At 34.3% G+C, this 17,888-nt stretch overlaps 1 protein-coding gene across 8 annotated transcripts in view; it reads left to right on the forward strand.

Moving 5' to 3' along the window:
• The window catches only part of LOC141539578 (cation channel sperm-associated auxiliary subunit epsilon-like), a 130,769-nt gene that overhangs the window by 19,652 nt on the left and 93,229 nt on the right, over positions 1-17,888 (forward strand). For 6 of the 8 annotated variants that reach the window (XM_074262550.1, XM_074262552.1, XM_074262553.1 and 3 more), the window contains 3 exons: positions 6,215-6,288; positions 8,646-8,670; positions 15,394-15,471. In XM_074262550.1, coding sequence (XP_074118651.1) covers positions 6,215-6,288; positions 8,646-8,670; positions 15,394-15,471 — 177 coding nt within the window. Of the gene's footprint in view, positions 1-6,214; positions 6,289-6,792; positions 7,219-8,645; positions 8,671-15,393; positions 15,472-17,888 lie in introns of those variants that run through there. The other 2 variants (XM_074262556.1, XM_074262557.1) reach the window with 2 other exon arrangements.

The raw sequence follows: 17,888 nt of genomic DNA on the forward strand, positions 1-17,888 counted from the left end.
TTTTGGTCCATTTGATATTAATTAGTGTCAGAAGTAGGATTTGACACAGAACTAGGCCAAATGGATCTTTCTGTACCACTGAGGGTAGACTAGATATCACGGGAGATTTATTTTTCTGAATTCTGATTCCCCTTTTCTGGTGAATCCACTGCCGTTTCCTACTCAAATCCTCTACCTCAAATTTGATTGAACTTGGCTTTCTTTGAGAGGAATATTCCATGACCTAAATTCTTGATTCAGTTCATTTGAGTAAGGTCAAAAAGACTGGCATTTTTGTGTGCCTTTTATCTTTTGAAATACATGTCTGGCTATGAAATACAATGCCTTCTCTTCTGTTTTATATAAATGCATGTCTGGCTCTAGATTTAGGTTTTTATTTTCTGCACATGGTAAATTTTATTTGTGAAAGAATTGTTGGTTTTGTGTTTGATTGGAACCTGTTGAAATTGCTATTTTCATTGTGCTCTTTGTTTGAATTTGCCTTAACATTTTTTCTGAGTCTGTATCCCAGTTTGCCAAATATCTATGTCATGTTTATGTTGAGTTAGATTCTGTTACCTTAAAAGATTTAAAATTCAGCCATCCGGAAAAATTGTAGTTACAATGAATACTGGAAAAGATTAACTTTACTAACTCTTAGCTTAGGCTGTTCATTAGAAATTAGGTTATAAGAAAATAGAAAAAGCTTGTAAGACTTTTTTTTTCCCTTGTGGTCCTAACACTGGCCAAGTTGAGGCTGCAACTTTTCTCTAGAAAGTGGTAGCACCATTAAAGGCATCTTAGCAGGTTCTGGAGGTTTTGAGATTAATTACCAAGGAGTTTGGCAATTAGTCATTTTAAAATTGCAGGAGAGAATTCCTAAGAGTTTGGAGGAATTCCAGGACTCCTCTGCTTTCTGAACTAAATCTTATTAAAAGGTTTTTTTTTAAGTTTTAAAAGTAATTGACACAATTAATAGCATTAATTAATACCTAGTTCTAGGATAGTGAAGGAAAGTTAGTTGGCAAAAAGCCCAGAAATGGAGAGTGGGGGGAAAAAAAGATAAATAGCAACCTATTGTTAAGCCTTTCTTGACTCCCTGTTTTGTTCTGAGCCCCCTTCTGCATCATAAAGAATATGGTGCCCTTTAAATAAAGACTAGGGAAGGTGCTGAAAAAGGAAAAACACCCCAGAAATTATTGAGGGATTTTTTTTCACAATTCATAATTACTCAGTATGCCTCATTCCCCTTTCCCAAACTCATGAGTGTATCTCAGTTGTGAAGACTGTTAACAAGAACATTACAACCCCATATCCCCTCTGTTACCACCTCTCATCTTTGATTAGATTAAGAAAAGAGAATGCTTTGAGAATTTTGGGGAAACTTGAATTCTGCCCCACCTCATAGAAATGAGGTAGCAACCACAGTAATTAACTATACACCCTGCATCAGCAGTTCCCCAACTCTAGCACTGACAATGGAAGGGAAGGGAATCGGGCTCCATGACCAGCATTCCATGAGTCCTGAAATCTGCAGCTACTACCACTGGGGAGATCATTGTACTTGATACCCCAACCCCTAGGAAATACCCTCTTCATTCCCTAAAACTGTTGTTAAGCAGTCAGCATCTCCAAAGTATCTCTGCTGCAAGCCCTGTTCAGCTACTGCTTGAAAGAGCCTGAATGGCTCTGGCAGTAGTAGTATGGCAGGACAAGACTAGGGAACCTGCAAACCTCTGTCCTTTGTAAGTCCATCCTTGATCTTGTCCAATTGCAGAAGTGTATTAACTGTGTAATTTATGGCAAGTTATGTTATCTCTGCCCCAGTTTCCTGATTTGTAAAGAAACAAATAATAATAGTGGTGGTTGTGAGATAAAAAGTATGTAATAATCGTAAAGTGCTTAACATAGTGATCAACATATGCTAAGTCATATATTATTGTTGTTATTATATCATCCTGCACTTAGCACATTGCTTGGCCCTATCAAGTCTTGAAATTTTTTTATTCATTTTATTTGGCTATTCAAGGGTGTATTGTCATTCAAAAATAATTCAAAAAAACCTTCATAATCTTGTTTGCAATTTTCCTTTTTCCTTTCTTTTCTGTATTCCTTCTACCTGTTTTTGTTATGATGCTCTACTTAAAAGAGAGAAGAGCATCCACTGGAACACATATTTAATCGTGTACCTAAGCATTGAGAATTTTTTCCCATTTTGCACTCTTTCCCATTAGCACTCTTGATTTTCAAATGGGTGGGTGAACAGCTACATGACTAAGAAATAACCCAAGTAGGTGTGAGTATTGTTTTCTTTTTCTTTGTTTGTTTAATATTTACCACTGAGAATGAAAAGTTTTGAATTTTTCTTTTTGAATCCCAACACTTGTTATTCATCAATATCTAAAGTACTATTGCCAAAGAGTGAAGAATTTTTAGTTTCCATTATCACTCCCTTACCCTTTGTCCTCCTCACCCTTTGACTTCCATTTTGTCTAATGGAGATAATTTAATACTATAGGGATGCTTCTATACATTTTTCATTTGTGATTATTTTTCATATCACACATATACTAGATCCTGTATTCATGGATAAGAAGTTCATCCATGTAGTAAACACACACACACACACACCAATTACATAGGAAAACATCCAGTGAAAAGAGAGGTTGTATATATAGAATTCTTTGCTGCCTTGCCAAGTTTGTCATCAGAATTTGATAAATCCCAAAGATACAACTTTCTATCATTAAGATATATTAGAAAAGATAATTTTAAAAGATCTCATAGAGATTTGGGACAAGTCTTTTAGAGAAGATGTAAGAATATGAAAATAAGAATATGAAATCAGAAAAAATGCACATGGTAAGGTATGAATGGATTGGGACCCACATGGATGAAAGGAATGTCCACATTGATAAAATCTCAGAATTAATGAGGCATTAAAACATGAAAAACAGTACACATAGACAAAAATATAAATCTGAAAAAAAATCCAAAAATACTTCCTTAAAGCTTAAGATCTTTCATTAATTTCCAAAGGTCTTCTGCTAGCATCCAAAGAGCTAATTTTGACAAGAAAATGCATTTAACATCATCTTTTTTCTAAAATTTAAGTAATTTATTTCTTCTTCTGTTTATATGGGCAATCTATATTTTTGTAGGTATTCCTCCATTTCACTTAAGTTGTCAAATTTATTGGCATAAAGTTGGGCAAAGTAACTCCAAATTATTGCTCTGATTTCCTCTTCATTGGTGGATAGTTTTCCCTTTTAATTTTAAAAGACTAACAATTTGATTTTCCTCTTATCTTTTTCTAATCAAGGTTTATCTATTTGTTGAGTTTTTTCATAAAATCAACTTTTAGTTTTATTTATTCAATAGTTTTTTTAGTTTCAATTTTATTGATCTCTCCTTTTATTTTTAGAATTTCAAGTTTGGTATTTGATTGGGTGTTTTTAATTTGTTCTTTTTCTAGCTTTTTTATTTGCAAGCCCAATTCATTGATTTTCTCTTTCTCTATTTTATGCATGTAAGCATCTAGAGATATAAAATTTCCCCTTATTACCACTTTGGCTGTACCCTACAAATTTTGGTATATTGTCATACTTTTTGGATAAAATTATTGATTGTGTCTGTATTTTGCTGTTTCACCCATTCATTCTCTAGGATGAGATTATTTAGTTTCCAGTTACTTTTTGGTTTATTTTCCCCTGGCCTTTTATTGGATGTAATTTTTATTGCATCATGACCTGAAAAAAAATGCACTTACTATTTATGCCTTTCTGCATTTGATTTTAAGGTCTTTATGTCCTAATATATGACCAATTTTTGTATAGGTTCTATGAACTGCCGAGAAGAAAGTATACTCCTTTCTGTCTCCATTCAATTTTCTCCTAAGATCTATCATATCTAGCTTTTCTAGTATTCTATTTACCTCTTTATGCATTTAACATCATGACAGAATAGTGGATATTGCTTAACTATTTTGCCATGCTAGTTGACAGCAGCCAAAATCAGGATAATGTATAAGAATGCTTTATGGTTAAAGTAGAGGTCTCTTAGATCCCCCCTTTTCAAAGTACTAAAGGAAGTTTTGTTTTGGAAGAAAGCCTGATTTGATAGGCTTATTCCCCCATCACTTAGTCTTGTATGGAAGTGTCAAGAAGACACACACACACACACACACACACACACACACACACACACACACCCCTGAGTAAGCAGAGAAGGAAACAGCCATGCAAAAGTTACAAAGCCAAAGCCAGTAGATGAGAATTACCAAAGGAAGCAGGAAAGAGGCTGCATTGATGTATTATTGCTTGTGCCACCATAACCACAAGGCATATCTCTTGACAGATATTGTTTTGCTAATACCCATTCAAAAGGCAACACCAAGACAGTGATTCTCCATTTCCCTTCTCTCTTTTCCTTTCTTCTTAAAAAAAAAATCTGTGTGATTAATTTTTCATCTCTTTCTTAAAATATGTTTGACTAATTACTGATGTGTATCATTGCTCAGACGCAAACAAAGAATGGTAACTGGTGAGTGCCTAGATGGAGAAAGTTAAAGCAACAGTGTCTTCCCAAGACAGAGAGAGATTACTTATACCAGGATTGTTAAGCAGTGGGTGAAAAGCAGTGGATAGGGAAGACTCATAAGATGTGCCACTAGGATGCAAATGAAATGGGACCTTCCCCATTTTTCTTCTCATTATTTCCAGTGGAAAAAGGAAGTCATTGCTCAGTGAGAAAGATTTCACTGAATAAATGGCCCAAAGAGAGGAGTATACTAGACCACAAAGATGGGGATGAGTAAGATTAAGTGAAAGTCCCATCATCCTATTATCATCATGACACCACATCACCACTGATGCATGCATAGCCCCCTTTAAGATTCCTTGTTCTACAACTTCCTTTGGGACTGACCTTTGATTTACAAGATCAGTATCTGTGCCAATTTGGGCCTGTACCCAACCCCCAACTATCTGCTCAGGTTTCCCCAAAACAGTTTCTTCCTTATCTGAAAAGCCCGCCAAAAATCTGGCCTTCCAGGAATCAACCTGGGCTCTGCCCATATGCTTCTTCAAGCAGATAAAAACATCAAAGCTAGAATCATCTTTGGTCAGAGAGTTGAAAGATGCCAGCCAAGATGCTTTGCAATAGGGACTCTCTGTCCCGCCGCTTTCAGCGTATTATCTTCCTCTATCTAATGCCTTTTACTAACCAGACTTTAACCTTGCTTCCAAACCTTGCAATAAATCTTGTTTTTACCCATCTAGGTTTTCAGGCCTGTAAATTCGTTTTCAGGCCTGTAAATTCATTTACAGGGGATTCTCACCTCCACTAGACCTGATTTAACTTTGTATACTTGCGCCGAATCCTAAGGGGTTGCAGGGGAGCTCCATGTGACTCCCTGTACCCTAAATCCTGCCACTAGACCTCAATTAATCCTATTGAGGTATATACCTCACCATTAGGTATTTACCTCAATTATTTGGCTCCCTATTACCTCATCAACTACCATGATACTATTAGAACTATGTTATAGGGTTCTGACATTTTAATTTTTTTTAATAAAGTATGCTTCTTAAAACACATTTTGTTTGGTTTTATTCTAATGTTCCATTTGACAGTATTAAAAATTTATATACATGTTTCCTGTCCTTCTCCTCTTTGACTCCAAGAAAACCTCTTAGTTTTTTTTAGCCTGGAGTCAGAAAGGCTAACTTTGAATCATTTGATATTGGACCTAATAGGATCCTTACTGGTTACTTAATTCAACACCTTCGTTTGACAGATAGGAAATAGAACATCTTAGAGCACTTGGATCAGGTCACAGGGTTTATTAAATGAAGCAGACTGAAAATTAGTTTCTAAGGAGATTGGAACTTCCCTTCTTCCTCTTATTTTTGGGAGGGTTCTCTTCTCTTTTCCCCACTTTTTTCCAGTTCCTTTACATCTCTCTTCCACATTGTCTTATGGAAAAGAAGACAGTACTAAACATCAAACATTTTTGTATTATTGATGAAGATCTTACTTTTTGTGCCAATGATTAAACAGCTATAATTTCTAGATTTCTTGACATTTTGGAATTTGTGACTGTTTTGGTTAGCTTGAATAACTGGTTTTTCTATTACATTATTCATCCATAACATAAGGATCAATATTATGTTCCTAATAGTGTTTTTATTTTAAAATTAACTCAAAGCATCCCATCTCTTCTCTATTTTTTTAGTCAGAAGAAGCTGAGAAACGCTATTTATTTGTGGATCGTCCTACTGAATGCTTTTTGTGGTATTACCAATCAAGGTAAAAAGCTTTTTAAAATCTTTATATGTAACATTTTTTAGCACATTGAAGTTTGCCAAAGCATATTACAACATTATTTAATAGTTTCTTATATTCAAGTTCGAGTTTTTTATTCTCTTGTCAACTGGACCAGAACTAGCATTAGAAGCATTAACCCATCCTTCTAGGCTTCCATCTGTAGGTATCATTTTTCTCACTTTGAAATGAGCATGTGGAGCCAAAACAGAGCAGACCAGAGACAGAAGCATCAGGTTACAAACAGAAGTTTACTTTCAAAGTGACAAAAATGACACCTACAGATAGATGCTGGGATTACTTATATACATGAAAGGAGTTGCCCCACAATACAGTCATTTTCAGATCTTGAGATAATTTTCATGTTTAGCATATCTTGGGACAATACAGATGTTCTTGGATCCCATGGGAACAACCATTGTCTCAAGGTATCGGAGCTTGTGGCCATTCTGTGGGGGAATAGACCCAGAGTTCTGAGATAACAGAATACCTCACCATAGTGATTCCAGGAGGAAAAAAGTTAAGAAAGGAGCCCTAGAGGTCTCCTCACAAAGAAAACAGACTTGATCGAGTGTGAACCAGAAGATTTGAACAGGAAAGGGCAATGGACTCACCAAACAAAAAGGATCAGACTTCAAAGAAATAAATCTTCAGTGATGCTTAAGCCACCCCATTGGTATCAGAAGGTTCATTCAACTCTGTTCTATATCAATTCTCACTTTTGTCACCCAATAATGTCAACCAGACTGGAACTGGACTCTTAACCTGTAGGTGACTGGAGCCAAACAAAGCAGGCCAGAGACAGGAAAGTCAGGACACAAACCAATGTTTAATTAGTTTCAGAGTGAAGAAAATGATGTGTGCAAACAAAAGGCCCCATCCCCTCCAAAGAGAGCCCAACTTGGTATACCAAAGGTGAATCTTATATGCCAAAAATGAGATGGATTATAACAATCACTTTTAGATCTCAAGTAACCATTTCCACAAGTTCTGTGGGAACAGTATTGTCTCAAATCTAGGCTGTCCTGTCTATCCTGGGTGGCACAGAAGCAGTGTTCTGTGACAAGAACAGGAGTTCAGTACCTGTCACAAGGAACAGGTATTGTGAATATGTGATGGATGGCTCTGAGAAATAGTGGAAGTTAAATTCCTCAGGGATATCTGGTGCTGGTCCAAGCAATACGCTTTCCCAGAAAGCTATATCATCCTGAGTGCAAAGGATTACTGTTATATAAGCTCAGAACACAGTCTATTCCTGAGTGTTAAGATCTGGGAAACAGGATATGCCCAAAACAAGTCTGATACTTGACTATAGGCATTTGTTTCAAGAACTATATTTTTGTTTTTCTTTTTTTCTGAGAACAGTGGATAAGATAGGTTTAAGGAATGTAAATAGTTTAAAAAAAGAAAAATCATTATCTTTTTTTTCTAAATGAATAAAATAGAAGTCAGAATATAGAATAACTTTGACAAGCTACAAGCTACACTTACATACTTTAAAGGAAAGTTGTATAATTTAGAACACATACAAAAGAATTAAGGAACAATTTACTGCCTTCAAGACTTGAGATGAGTTAAGAACACAAAATGTATATAACAAATGTGACTTTTTACACAAATATGCCCATACTTAACAAATCAAGTACATACATCCTTATTTAGCTATCCAAGACAAATATACCCATACCTAACTAGCCAATGTGTCTCTCAGAAGAGTCACCTTTTGCTGACATTTTGAAAGCTCCCCTTTTGGTATTATTTTGATAGTAGCCAGATTACTTAACACAAATAAAACTGACCTCATTATTTTGTAATTAACAACATGAGCTCTTTGTTTGTCACTGACTTTATTCACCAAATGTGGCGGCCCTAAATGGCTTTAGCTGTTTCAAAAAAAAAACCCCATTCTATTCAAAAAATCATTGAACATTTTCAAGTGCTTATTAACTACAAAGCTCATGCTAGGTGCTGAGGGAAGAAAGAAAAGAGGGGAAATTATCTTTATTCTCAAGATGCTTTCATTGTTTGATAAGAGGAGAGAGACTGGAGAAGTTTGGAAGAGGGAAGAAAATGACAACATATTCACAAGTAATATTGAAAGATGACATTGGGACGTATATAAGATAAAGAATGTAAAATCCCAAATGCCAACTGAAAATTTAATCTGATTAATCATACAGAGTTACTCTAAATTTTTAAGATTAATCTGGCAATGAATATAACTGACATTAAAAGAAATATATCCAAGAACCTTATAATATTTGTGCATATGTGATTAAAAGTAGATGGCATAAAAATTACAACTTTTATTATTTATTTAAATTTTTTTTTGTTTTTTTCAGCCAAGTGACAAACAAATCTCTTCAGGTAAAATTTTTATATTCTGTGTATCATTTGAAGATATTTTTTACTTCTTACCTTTCTAAATCTCTAGAATAGTAATTCACAATTCTGATGTATGCTATATTGGAAGAAGGATACAAAAGTAATGAAACAAAAATAAGATGTCACAATTCAGGAAAAAATGGAAATCACTGCTTAAAATATCTTTGGTCTATTGTCAATTTTTTTCTGTTACTCTCAACAGTAAATTAATTAAATTTCAGGCAATAGGACATGAAAAATCTTAATTACTTTTTCTTCAGCAATATCAAAGTAGTAGATAATGAGGACCCTACCCATGCTCTCTAAAAACCAGCTTCTTAAGCTGTATTTCAGAACTCCATAATGCTCAAAATTATGATATATTATCAGTAAATGTTTGATTTTTCACATATTTTATATGCTTATATACCTGGGGTCCCATAAAAATTTCTTAGACAAAAAAGGACATAAGTGGAAAAATTTTAAGAAGATCGCTCCAAAATATCCCTTGTCTGGCTAACCTATATTCATCTAAAAGGAGGAGTTAGAGTATGGGAATGATGGTGGTGGAAAAACAAGGCTGTTTACAATTTGTAAAAGAGATATCAAGGGATGAAATATATTTCAGTACATGGTTGTACTGAATCTAAGATCATAGAAATTTGGCTAGCATAATTAGAATCTACTAGATATATTTGAGTAATATTTTTAGGATCCCACTTTGTATTAGTGGATGAAAGTTTTCCAGGTTTTTTCTGCAAACATCCTGCTCATCATTTCTTACAGCACAATAGTATTCCATCACACTCATATACCACAACTTGTTCAACCATTGCCCAGTGAATGAACATCCCCTTGATTTCCAGTCTATAACCACCACAGAAAGAGTTGCTAGAAATAGTTTTGTACATATATGCCCTTTTCATTTTTTAATCTCTTTTTTAATACAAATTTAATGTGTTCTTTCTGTGTCAAAGATATGCACAGTTTTATAGCCCTTTAAGCATAGTTCCAATTTGCTCTCCAGAATGGTTGGATCAATTCATAAGTCTACCAACAATGCATTATTGTTCCAATTTTTCCACATACCTTCCAACATTTGTCAGTGTATTTTTCTGTCACAACAGCCAGTCTAGTATCAATCTATTACATTAATTCACCCCTATTTCTTAGCTAGTAGCAGATTGTTTTGATCCCACTGTTTTTAAACTGGCAAAATATTTTATTTTCCACATTTCTATTCCATGTTATTTTTTCCAATGTAGTACTCAGTGGACATCACTTTTATATGGCATGGTACTAATGTTAGGTTCTTAAAGCTCACAGCAAAGGAGCATAAGCTCTGACATGTTCTACTAAGATGAAAAGTCTTTGATAATATTTCTTGCAATTGGAAGTAAAGCCAAAGCTGTGGACCTATAAATAGGTAAATACAGAGAATACTGAAGAGTTAGGACCATGTTGTACATTGGGACGCTCCAGGAAATTAACTCATCTTGTGCTCAGTTCAAGTCATTCAGGGCAGCATTAGGAAATGAGGCTTGGAATGAGCCACTATGCTGCTTTTGAGCCACTTTCAAACCATGTTACTACTCCAACTCCAATTTCAGTCTTCCTGATTCCAGGCCCAGAACTCTATCCACAATACCACCTAGTTACCTACATGTACAAGTGTAAGACTTTATATTTATCTCTATTGAATTTCTTCCTCTTTTTTTTTTTTTTTTTTTTGGCTGAGGGAATTGGGATTAAGTGACTTGTCCAGGATCACACAGCTAGGAAGTATTAAGTGTCTTGAGGTCAAATTTGAAGTCAAGTCCTCCTGAGTTAGGGACTGGTGCTCTATCCACTTGGCCACCTAGCTGCCCCCTCTATTGAATTTCTTAATAGATTTAGCCCAATACTCTAGTCTGTCCAAATCATTTTGCATTCTGATGCTGCCATCTGCTATGTTAGTTATCCCTCTCAGCTTTGTGTCATTTGTATTTATCCAAGTCATTGATAAAAATGTTAAGCAGCCTAGTGCTAAGCATAAATCCCTGCAGCCACTCCACTAGAGAAGCCTCCTGCCATGTTGACATTGAACCAGTTCTTGAATTCACATAATACATCATTTAATCACTATCCCTCTCCTCCTCCACAGGAAAGCATGAGATAATGTATCAAAAGCATTGCTTCAATCTAGGTAAATCATATCCAAAACATTCCCCTTACTTATCTATTTAGTAATGCTACCAAAAAAGGAAATGAAGTTAACCTGGCATGATCTTGACTTAAGAAAGCAAAACTGATTCTTTTAATTAAATAATAATAAATTAATAATAAACAATAAAATTGGCTTTTTATTTACTTTTTAAGATGTTCACTTGTCTTTCTAATAGTTGTTCTAGAATTATAAGGAATCAAAGACAAACATATAAGTTTTTAGAATTTATTGTCTTCTCTTTACAAAAATTTGAACATACCCTTATTTAATCTTTTGGTTCCATTACCATTTTCCCCTGATGATCTTCCTAATATGACAGAGAGTGACTTCAATCACATCTGCAAATTCTTTCAAGACCTGAGAATATACTTCATCTAGCCATATATACTATCCTTGTAAGCCATTTTTGTTCTCTTTCCCAATGTAAAGTTACTTTCCTTTTCAGAATAAAAGGAACAAATTATAAATCAAAGAACTCTGCTTTCCCTTTGTGATCCAGTATCTATCAGGTACTATCACCCAAGCAAAATCTTAGCCTATATCTTTTTTTATTAGCAGCTTCTACCATGTATTAATACCATGACTTATATAGAAATTGGGACTTAACCACAGTGCCTTTGCTGTACAAGATCTTCACATTTGCAGTTTTTTCTTTAGCACATAGGATAAGTCAGAGGAATATTGTAGACAAATATTTTATCTGTCATCTTCTATATCAAGCAGCAATTGTCAAACATTATAGCACCTATTTCATCTGGAATTTGATAGATTTAACCTCGTCTACCGTGGACATCACATTTTCATTCTCATGACTTCATTTACACAAGGATCCCATATTTAAGGGATTTCTTTGATTGGGGAATCAAAGACCAAAAGGCTTCATTTTTTTGTTTTGTTTTGTTAGACTATTGTTCTTGTTCTACTTCAAGGCATTGGAATCTCTATGGCTCAGAGATTCATCACCATGTTGCAGAAAATTTAGGTCACAATATAGATTTGAGCTAAATAGTACCAAAGAAATGTTTGTTCCTTGGGGGAATCATCCTTATTCACACTATTCTGCAACTCCATAATTTCCAAAAACTTTCTGCATTTGTTCCACGTTCCAAATATTATTTTTCACACAACTTCACAGTGGATACCACAAGAGATTTTGCTGTTAGCTGGTATGGGTCACAAGCCAGAAGAGGCTATATCCCTTCTTGGATTCTCCTTTTCATCCCAATATAATTGAAGGAAAAAAAACACTCTTAAAAATTGTTCTCTAAGTTTCCCTGCTCTAGTTCTTCCTAATTCTGAATTTTTTTTCAATCTAAGTTGACTTGCTACTTCCCTCTGTATCCACAATGGTTTCTTTTTATGAAATCCCATTTTTCCCTGTTCTACTTCAAAATTTCACTTTTGAGTATTACTTGTGCATCCTGAGCTGACTTCTTTGATCCTAACACTTCCTCTCCCTCTTCCTCTTACTTTCTTTCTTGCCCTCTCCTTCATTTTCTTTCCCTTTCCCTTCCTCTCCCCATACATACTTTGCTCATTTCTAACCTCTCCCAGTAGTTTAGTTATCCCCTTCATCTGGGCAGCTAGTAACTTCAAGGATTAGATCTGGATTAAGGAAGATTTAGTTCAAATCCAATCTCAGACATTTATTGGCTATGTGATCTTGAGGAATTGCACTTAAAACTCTGTCTCAGTTTCTGCAACTATATGAAACAAGAACAATTAATAGCACCTATTTCTCAGGATTATTGAGAGGATAAAAGTGAGAATTTCTAAAGTACTATAGAAATGCTAGCTATTATTATAATTTCTTATTCTAAAATGAAAGGAGGGAATTTATAACCTTTGATACTAATTTCTAGTGATGTAGACTGCAATATAATTATTTATATAGTTATATGTACAAAGAGTTAAAAATTGATTTTTTTAACTTATTGTCATCTTTATACTCTATTTCTTTTTCTTTCTGGTTTATATATTTGAATATTAGTACTTGTACTTGTCTTTTTTTTATTTTAAATGAAGGAAGAAGGAAGATAAAAATAGAATCAGAGGGAAACTGATGAAACCTACTAAGGTATAAAATGTTTGAGATCAGCCAAGGCAGGAAAGTATATTGTGCCTTGGTTGATCTCAAACATTTTAACTTCATGTTAAAATGAAAGTCATGGAAAATCTGAGCCAAGGTCCAGTGTGCTAGAATCAGTTTTCAGAAAAAGTTAGATAGGACACTGAATGCACTTGCTACAAACAAGGTTAAATCTGCATCCTTCTGACATGGCTTTCTATTAGGACTGGCTAAAATTTTAAAGGATCTATGGTTAGAGTATACATGTAAAATATGACAATGCTTTATAATAGAAGAAGTATGCTTTATGGTTCACTTGGAGTCCCCAAGACCTTTTCAGGATCAAAACAATTTTGTAATAATACTGAATCATTATTTGTTCTTGAAAGGCTCCTCTCTATTCCAACCCATATCTATGAAAGACATATCTTCAAGTACTTCAACTAAAATAACAGATTAAATGCAGAAGCAATTATGAGAATCTGTCTTCTCTTCAGCCAGACCTTAAAGAGATTTGCAGAAATATGTAAAACAATGCTGCTCTTCTCATTAATTTATGTCTTGGGAAATATTACTTTCCATTAAAATGTTTTGTATTAATATGTAGTAGAGGGGGCAGCTAGGTGGCGCAGTAGATAGAGTACTAGCCCTGAATTCAGGAGGACCCAAGTTCAAATCTGGTCTCAGACACTTAACACTTCCTAGCTGTGTGATCCTGGGCAAGTCACTTAACCCTAGCCTCAGAGGGAAAAAAAAAATGTAGTAGACTTATTATTTTAAATGAATTAATATTTAAGTAGCTTAAGGTTCTAATGTGGTGTCTTTTGATAAGTATAACTCACATAAAAGTTCTTTGTCCTCAATAATTCTAAGTGGTGTAAAGTGGTCTTGAGACCAAAATGTTTGAGAATACCTACCTTACAATAACAGAAAGTCTAAAAGTTAAGATATTTCACTTAAAAACTCCCTTTAAAAATTGATAAAAACTGATTAAGGAACAAATGCTTGGGACTAAAAGCTAGATTAGGTCCCCAATTAATAGCCCATAATACTGTCTGTTTTTCAAATGGAATAAAAGGACAGGAGAAGAGCCACATATATAAGGAAATCTATGCAATAAAATATCATTTGTACTAAATCTTGCTAAGTCAAAAGCAAACACACTCTTCCAGGGTCAAAGATCTGCTTGTTAATCTTCAATCCCATTGTTTCACTTCTTTGTTTCACAAACACAATATTAATATGCATTACATTTGTACCGGTATTTCATAGGTTAACAAATCCTTTACAATCTAATATATTTTCATGTTCCAATTTCTAAGTACATTTTGCTTACTTGATACCTAAGTAGTTGATTTTTTTGCCCTAATATAATAGCTCTTTTTATATTTTGTCTCATATCTTGGAATTCAGCTTATGTTGAATCTGTATGTTCTATTTCCTGACTAGACTTAGATTGCTTTTCTCCCCACAATGACACAGTCTAATCATACATGATAGAGGTAACATTTCATAGGGTTTATTCATTGCTAAGATATCCATTTTATTGTTCAGATACAAAGGGGAAAATAGACTAATAAGTACTTGATAAATTTTATGGAAATCTACATGATTCAATGTGAGAAATCATTTTCTCATTTGAAAATTAAGAGGTTACTATTAACTTTGAATCCTTCTCTAAAAATGTTAGTATTAAATATGTTAAAGATGCAGTATAATATAGTAGCTAGACAACTGGGTTTTGAGTCAGGAAGACTCAAAGTCCTAACTCAAACATGATTTTGTGACCCTTAGCAAATCATCTAACTTTCAGTATCCAAGCAACTTTCTAAAAATTTCAGTTCCTGAGTGGATATCTTCAACATAAAGAAGATCCAACTCACTTCCAGTTGATCAATGATGGACAGAAATAACTACACCCAGAGAAGGAACACTGGGAAGTGAATGTAAATTGTTAGCACTACTGTCTATCTACCCAGGTTACTTATACCTTCGGAATCCAATACTTAATGTGCAACAAGAAAATTGGATCTACACACATATATTGTCTCTAGGTTATATTGTTACACATGTAAAATGTATGGGATTTCCTGTCATCGGGGAGAGGGAGTGGAGGGAGGGGGGATAATTTGGAAAAATAAATACAAGGGATAATATAAAAAAAATTACTCATGCATATATACTGTGAAAAAAAATTCTAAATAAAAAAAAATTTCAGTTCCTGAAAGGGTTCTGCTACATTGGCAGAGGAAGTCTCTTACCAGGAATTCCTGACACCATTGAAATCAGAGACCTAGTCTCAATTTGTTCGCTATTTATTATTATGTTTGCTATTTATACCATTGAAATCACAGATCTAGTGTTTTATTTCTTTATTATTCATTTGAGTTATTAAGAGAAAATATCAATTGCTTTTTTAAAAAAATACCAAAATCTATCTTATACTTTGCAGAATATAATGATGTGGATATATGATCCAGAAAATGCAGGTCCTGATGAGTTGTACAACAATGCATCATACCCTTCAGTCGTAAGTGGAAACATTCTCTATAACATTTCCATGAATTGTCTTGCAATTGCTATAGGTATGTTAAGGAAATTCTCCTTGTAAAGAATGAAAAAAAGAAAAAACCCACTCTCTGAGTAGAAGACCTGAACTCATAGTACCCTGGAGTAATCATTAAAATCTATCAGTTTTCTGTAATTTATAACTATGTGGCTAACGGGCTTGCCCCAAAAAAAGAAACTGTAATGCCGAGAAACTGAGGTAAAATTGAGATTAGAGAGTATTTAATAATCTATTTAAAGAGAGAGATTTACTGGAACCAAATGAATCCATGGTTTAGTCCCAGGGCTAAATGACACTATTGTCTCCAAGAATCCAGCAAACAAACCAGAGTCCTCAATGACCTATATACACATAGCTCAGACTCAAGGGGTAGATTGAGACAGAGGCGGAGGCCGGGTGCTGAGAGTGAGAACGGGACTTTGACAGGGTGGGGTGAGCCTCCAGAGATGGGGAGAGGCATCTTGATTAGACGGTATCTGACATTCTGGTAGCTTGGGATAGGGAGAAGCATTCTGATATTCTAAAACATAAGATCTATCCTTATCAAATATTCTGATAAAGAAGGAGGAGAGATTTTGCAGGACTGAGCTTTGAGCTGGTAATTATAAACTGAAGCAGAATAATTAGAGAAACTGAGTCAGGACTGGGTCAGGATAATTAGGGAAACTGAGTCAGGACAATAAAAGAAAACTGTGGCATAATAGAACCAATTTCCAAAAAGTACTAGTTTTCAGAAATGGTTGATAATCTTTTTTGTTTGCCTTGAAACCTCTTTTATTAACAGTTAACAGATACCTACATGATCTGGTTTTGAAATGAATCAGAATAATAAGTATGTTACAACTGGATACAACTAAAAAAAAGTTTTCTAGTCTTGTTTAGCCCCCAGCAGCAAGAACCTTTGCTGATAAGTGAACATTTAGCCTGTGCTTTGTTCTGTAAACTTTTACTGATTAGAGACAGCAGCTACCCAGTCCTTGGTTAATCCTGGGGCTCTAATTCCTGTCATCCAAAATGACTGCCTGCCTAGGTGAAAATACCTTCCTGTTTCTGTCCTTAATCATACTCACATACTCTTCTCCATATGCTTATATTCAGTGGTCTGTCCCTTCCATTAGACCCTCTAGAATGCCTGTTTTATTGTTTGCAAGCTCCCTTGCAATACTCTTTACTCCTTACTATACTCCTTACTCTTCAAGCTAAATGAAATCTGATGTATTCCTGATGACACCATATCCTTCCATACCTGGCTCATGATTTTCTTTGTCACACCAGGTCTTGCCATTGGTACCAATATTAGTGGCACCAATATTTACAACGAACAGACTTAACCATCACTGAAAATTCCTTCCATTTCTAAGATCTTGAATTCTAAATTTCTGAGACCAAAATTTCCTGAATATCCATCCTCCCATTGTATCATTTCCTGTTGAACCTGTTCTTCATTCTCTATTGTAATGTTGATTTCAAATGAGAAGACTTCAGGAGTATCGTGGAGGTAAATTTTCAGGGAATAAGAAGCCAAATTTTGAGGAAAACTAATGATTCTAAGAAGTTTTAAGATTTTGAGATGACTCAATTCCTTTAATTTAATAACTTTTTATCATGCTTTTTTTTTCCTTTTTTCTGACTTCTCTCCAAAAAGCCCCTTATGCAAGGCCATCCTCTCTAATATTATATTGCTAGATGTAATTTCTCTCATTTTAAAAAATATACATTTATTTATTTAAAACTCAAATACAAATGATAAAAAGAAAAGACAGAAAAAGAAAAGGAGATATTATGTGCACAGCAGAATATAAAAGAGGATTCAAAATATGTAACAATAAATTTCCTTTCAAAAAAGCATATATAATAATAGAAGACGTATTCAGCACTGTCTCTTTTTTCTGTAGTTTTCTTTTGTTCTCTGCTTTATACTTTTTACTATATTCTTTTTCCCCTTTCTTCCCACCCACATCCCCCAAGTAGGCTACAGTTAAACACAGATATATTTATGTGTGTGTATATTATATATGTATTATATATATATATTATATAATATACACACACATATATACATATGCATATACACATGCATACATCGAAAACAATATGGCTGACATATAATATAAATTTCTCTCTTTAATGTGGACTTTGTTTGAGGTCAATGATTACTACCCCTACTTTTTTTCTAATACATTTTACTCCTGATCATTGTTAATTCTGTATTGTATCTTGTTTCATATCCCTGCTTCTACTTTTTCACACTACCTTGCTTGCTGTTATTTTACTTACTCCACCTTTTTTCCTCTCCCAATACCCATTCTCTCTTTCTTAATCCCATTCCCATTAAACACCTTTCTCTTATTTCTTTGTAAATTTTGGAGTGTTACATA

Source organism: Sminthopsis crassicaudata, chromosome 4 (assembly GCF_048593235.1).
Source record: "Sminthopsis crassicaudata isolate SCR6 chromosome 4, ASM4859323v1, whole genome shotgun sequence".
Lineage (NCBI taxonomy): Eukaryota > Metazoa > Chordata > Mammalia > Dasyuromorphia > Dasyuridae > Sminthopsis > Sminthopsis crassicaudata.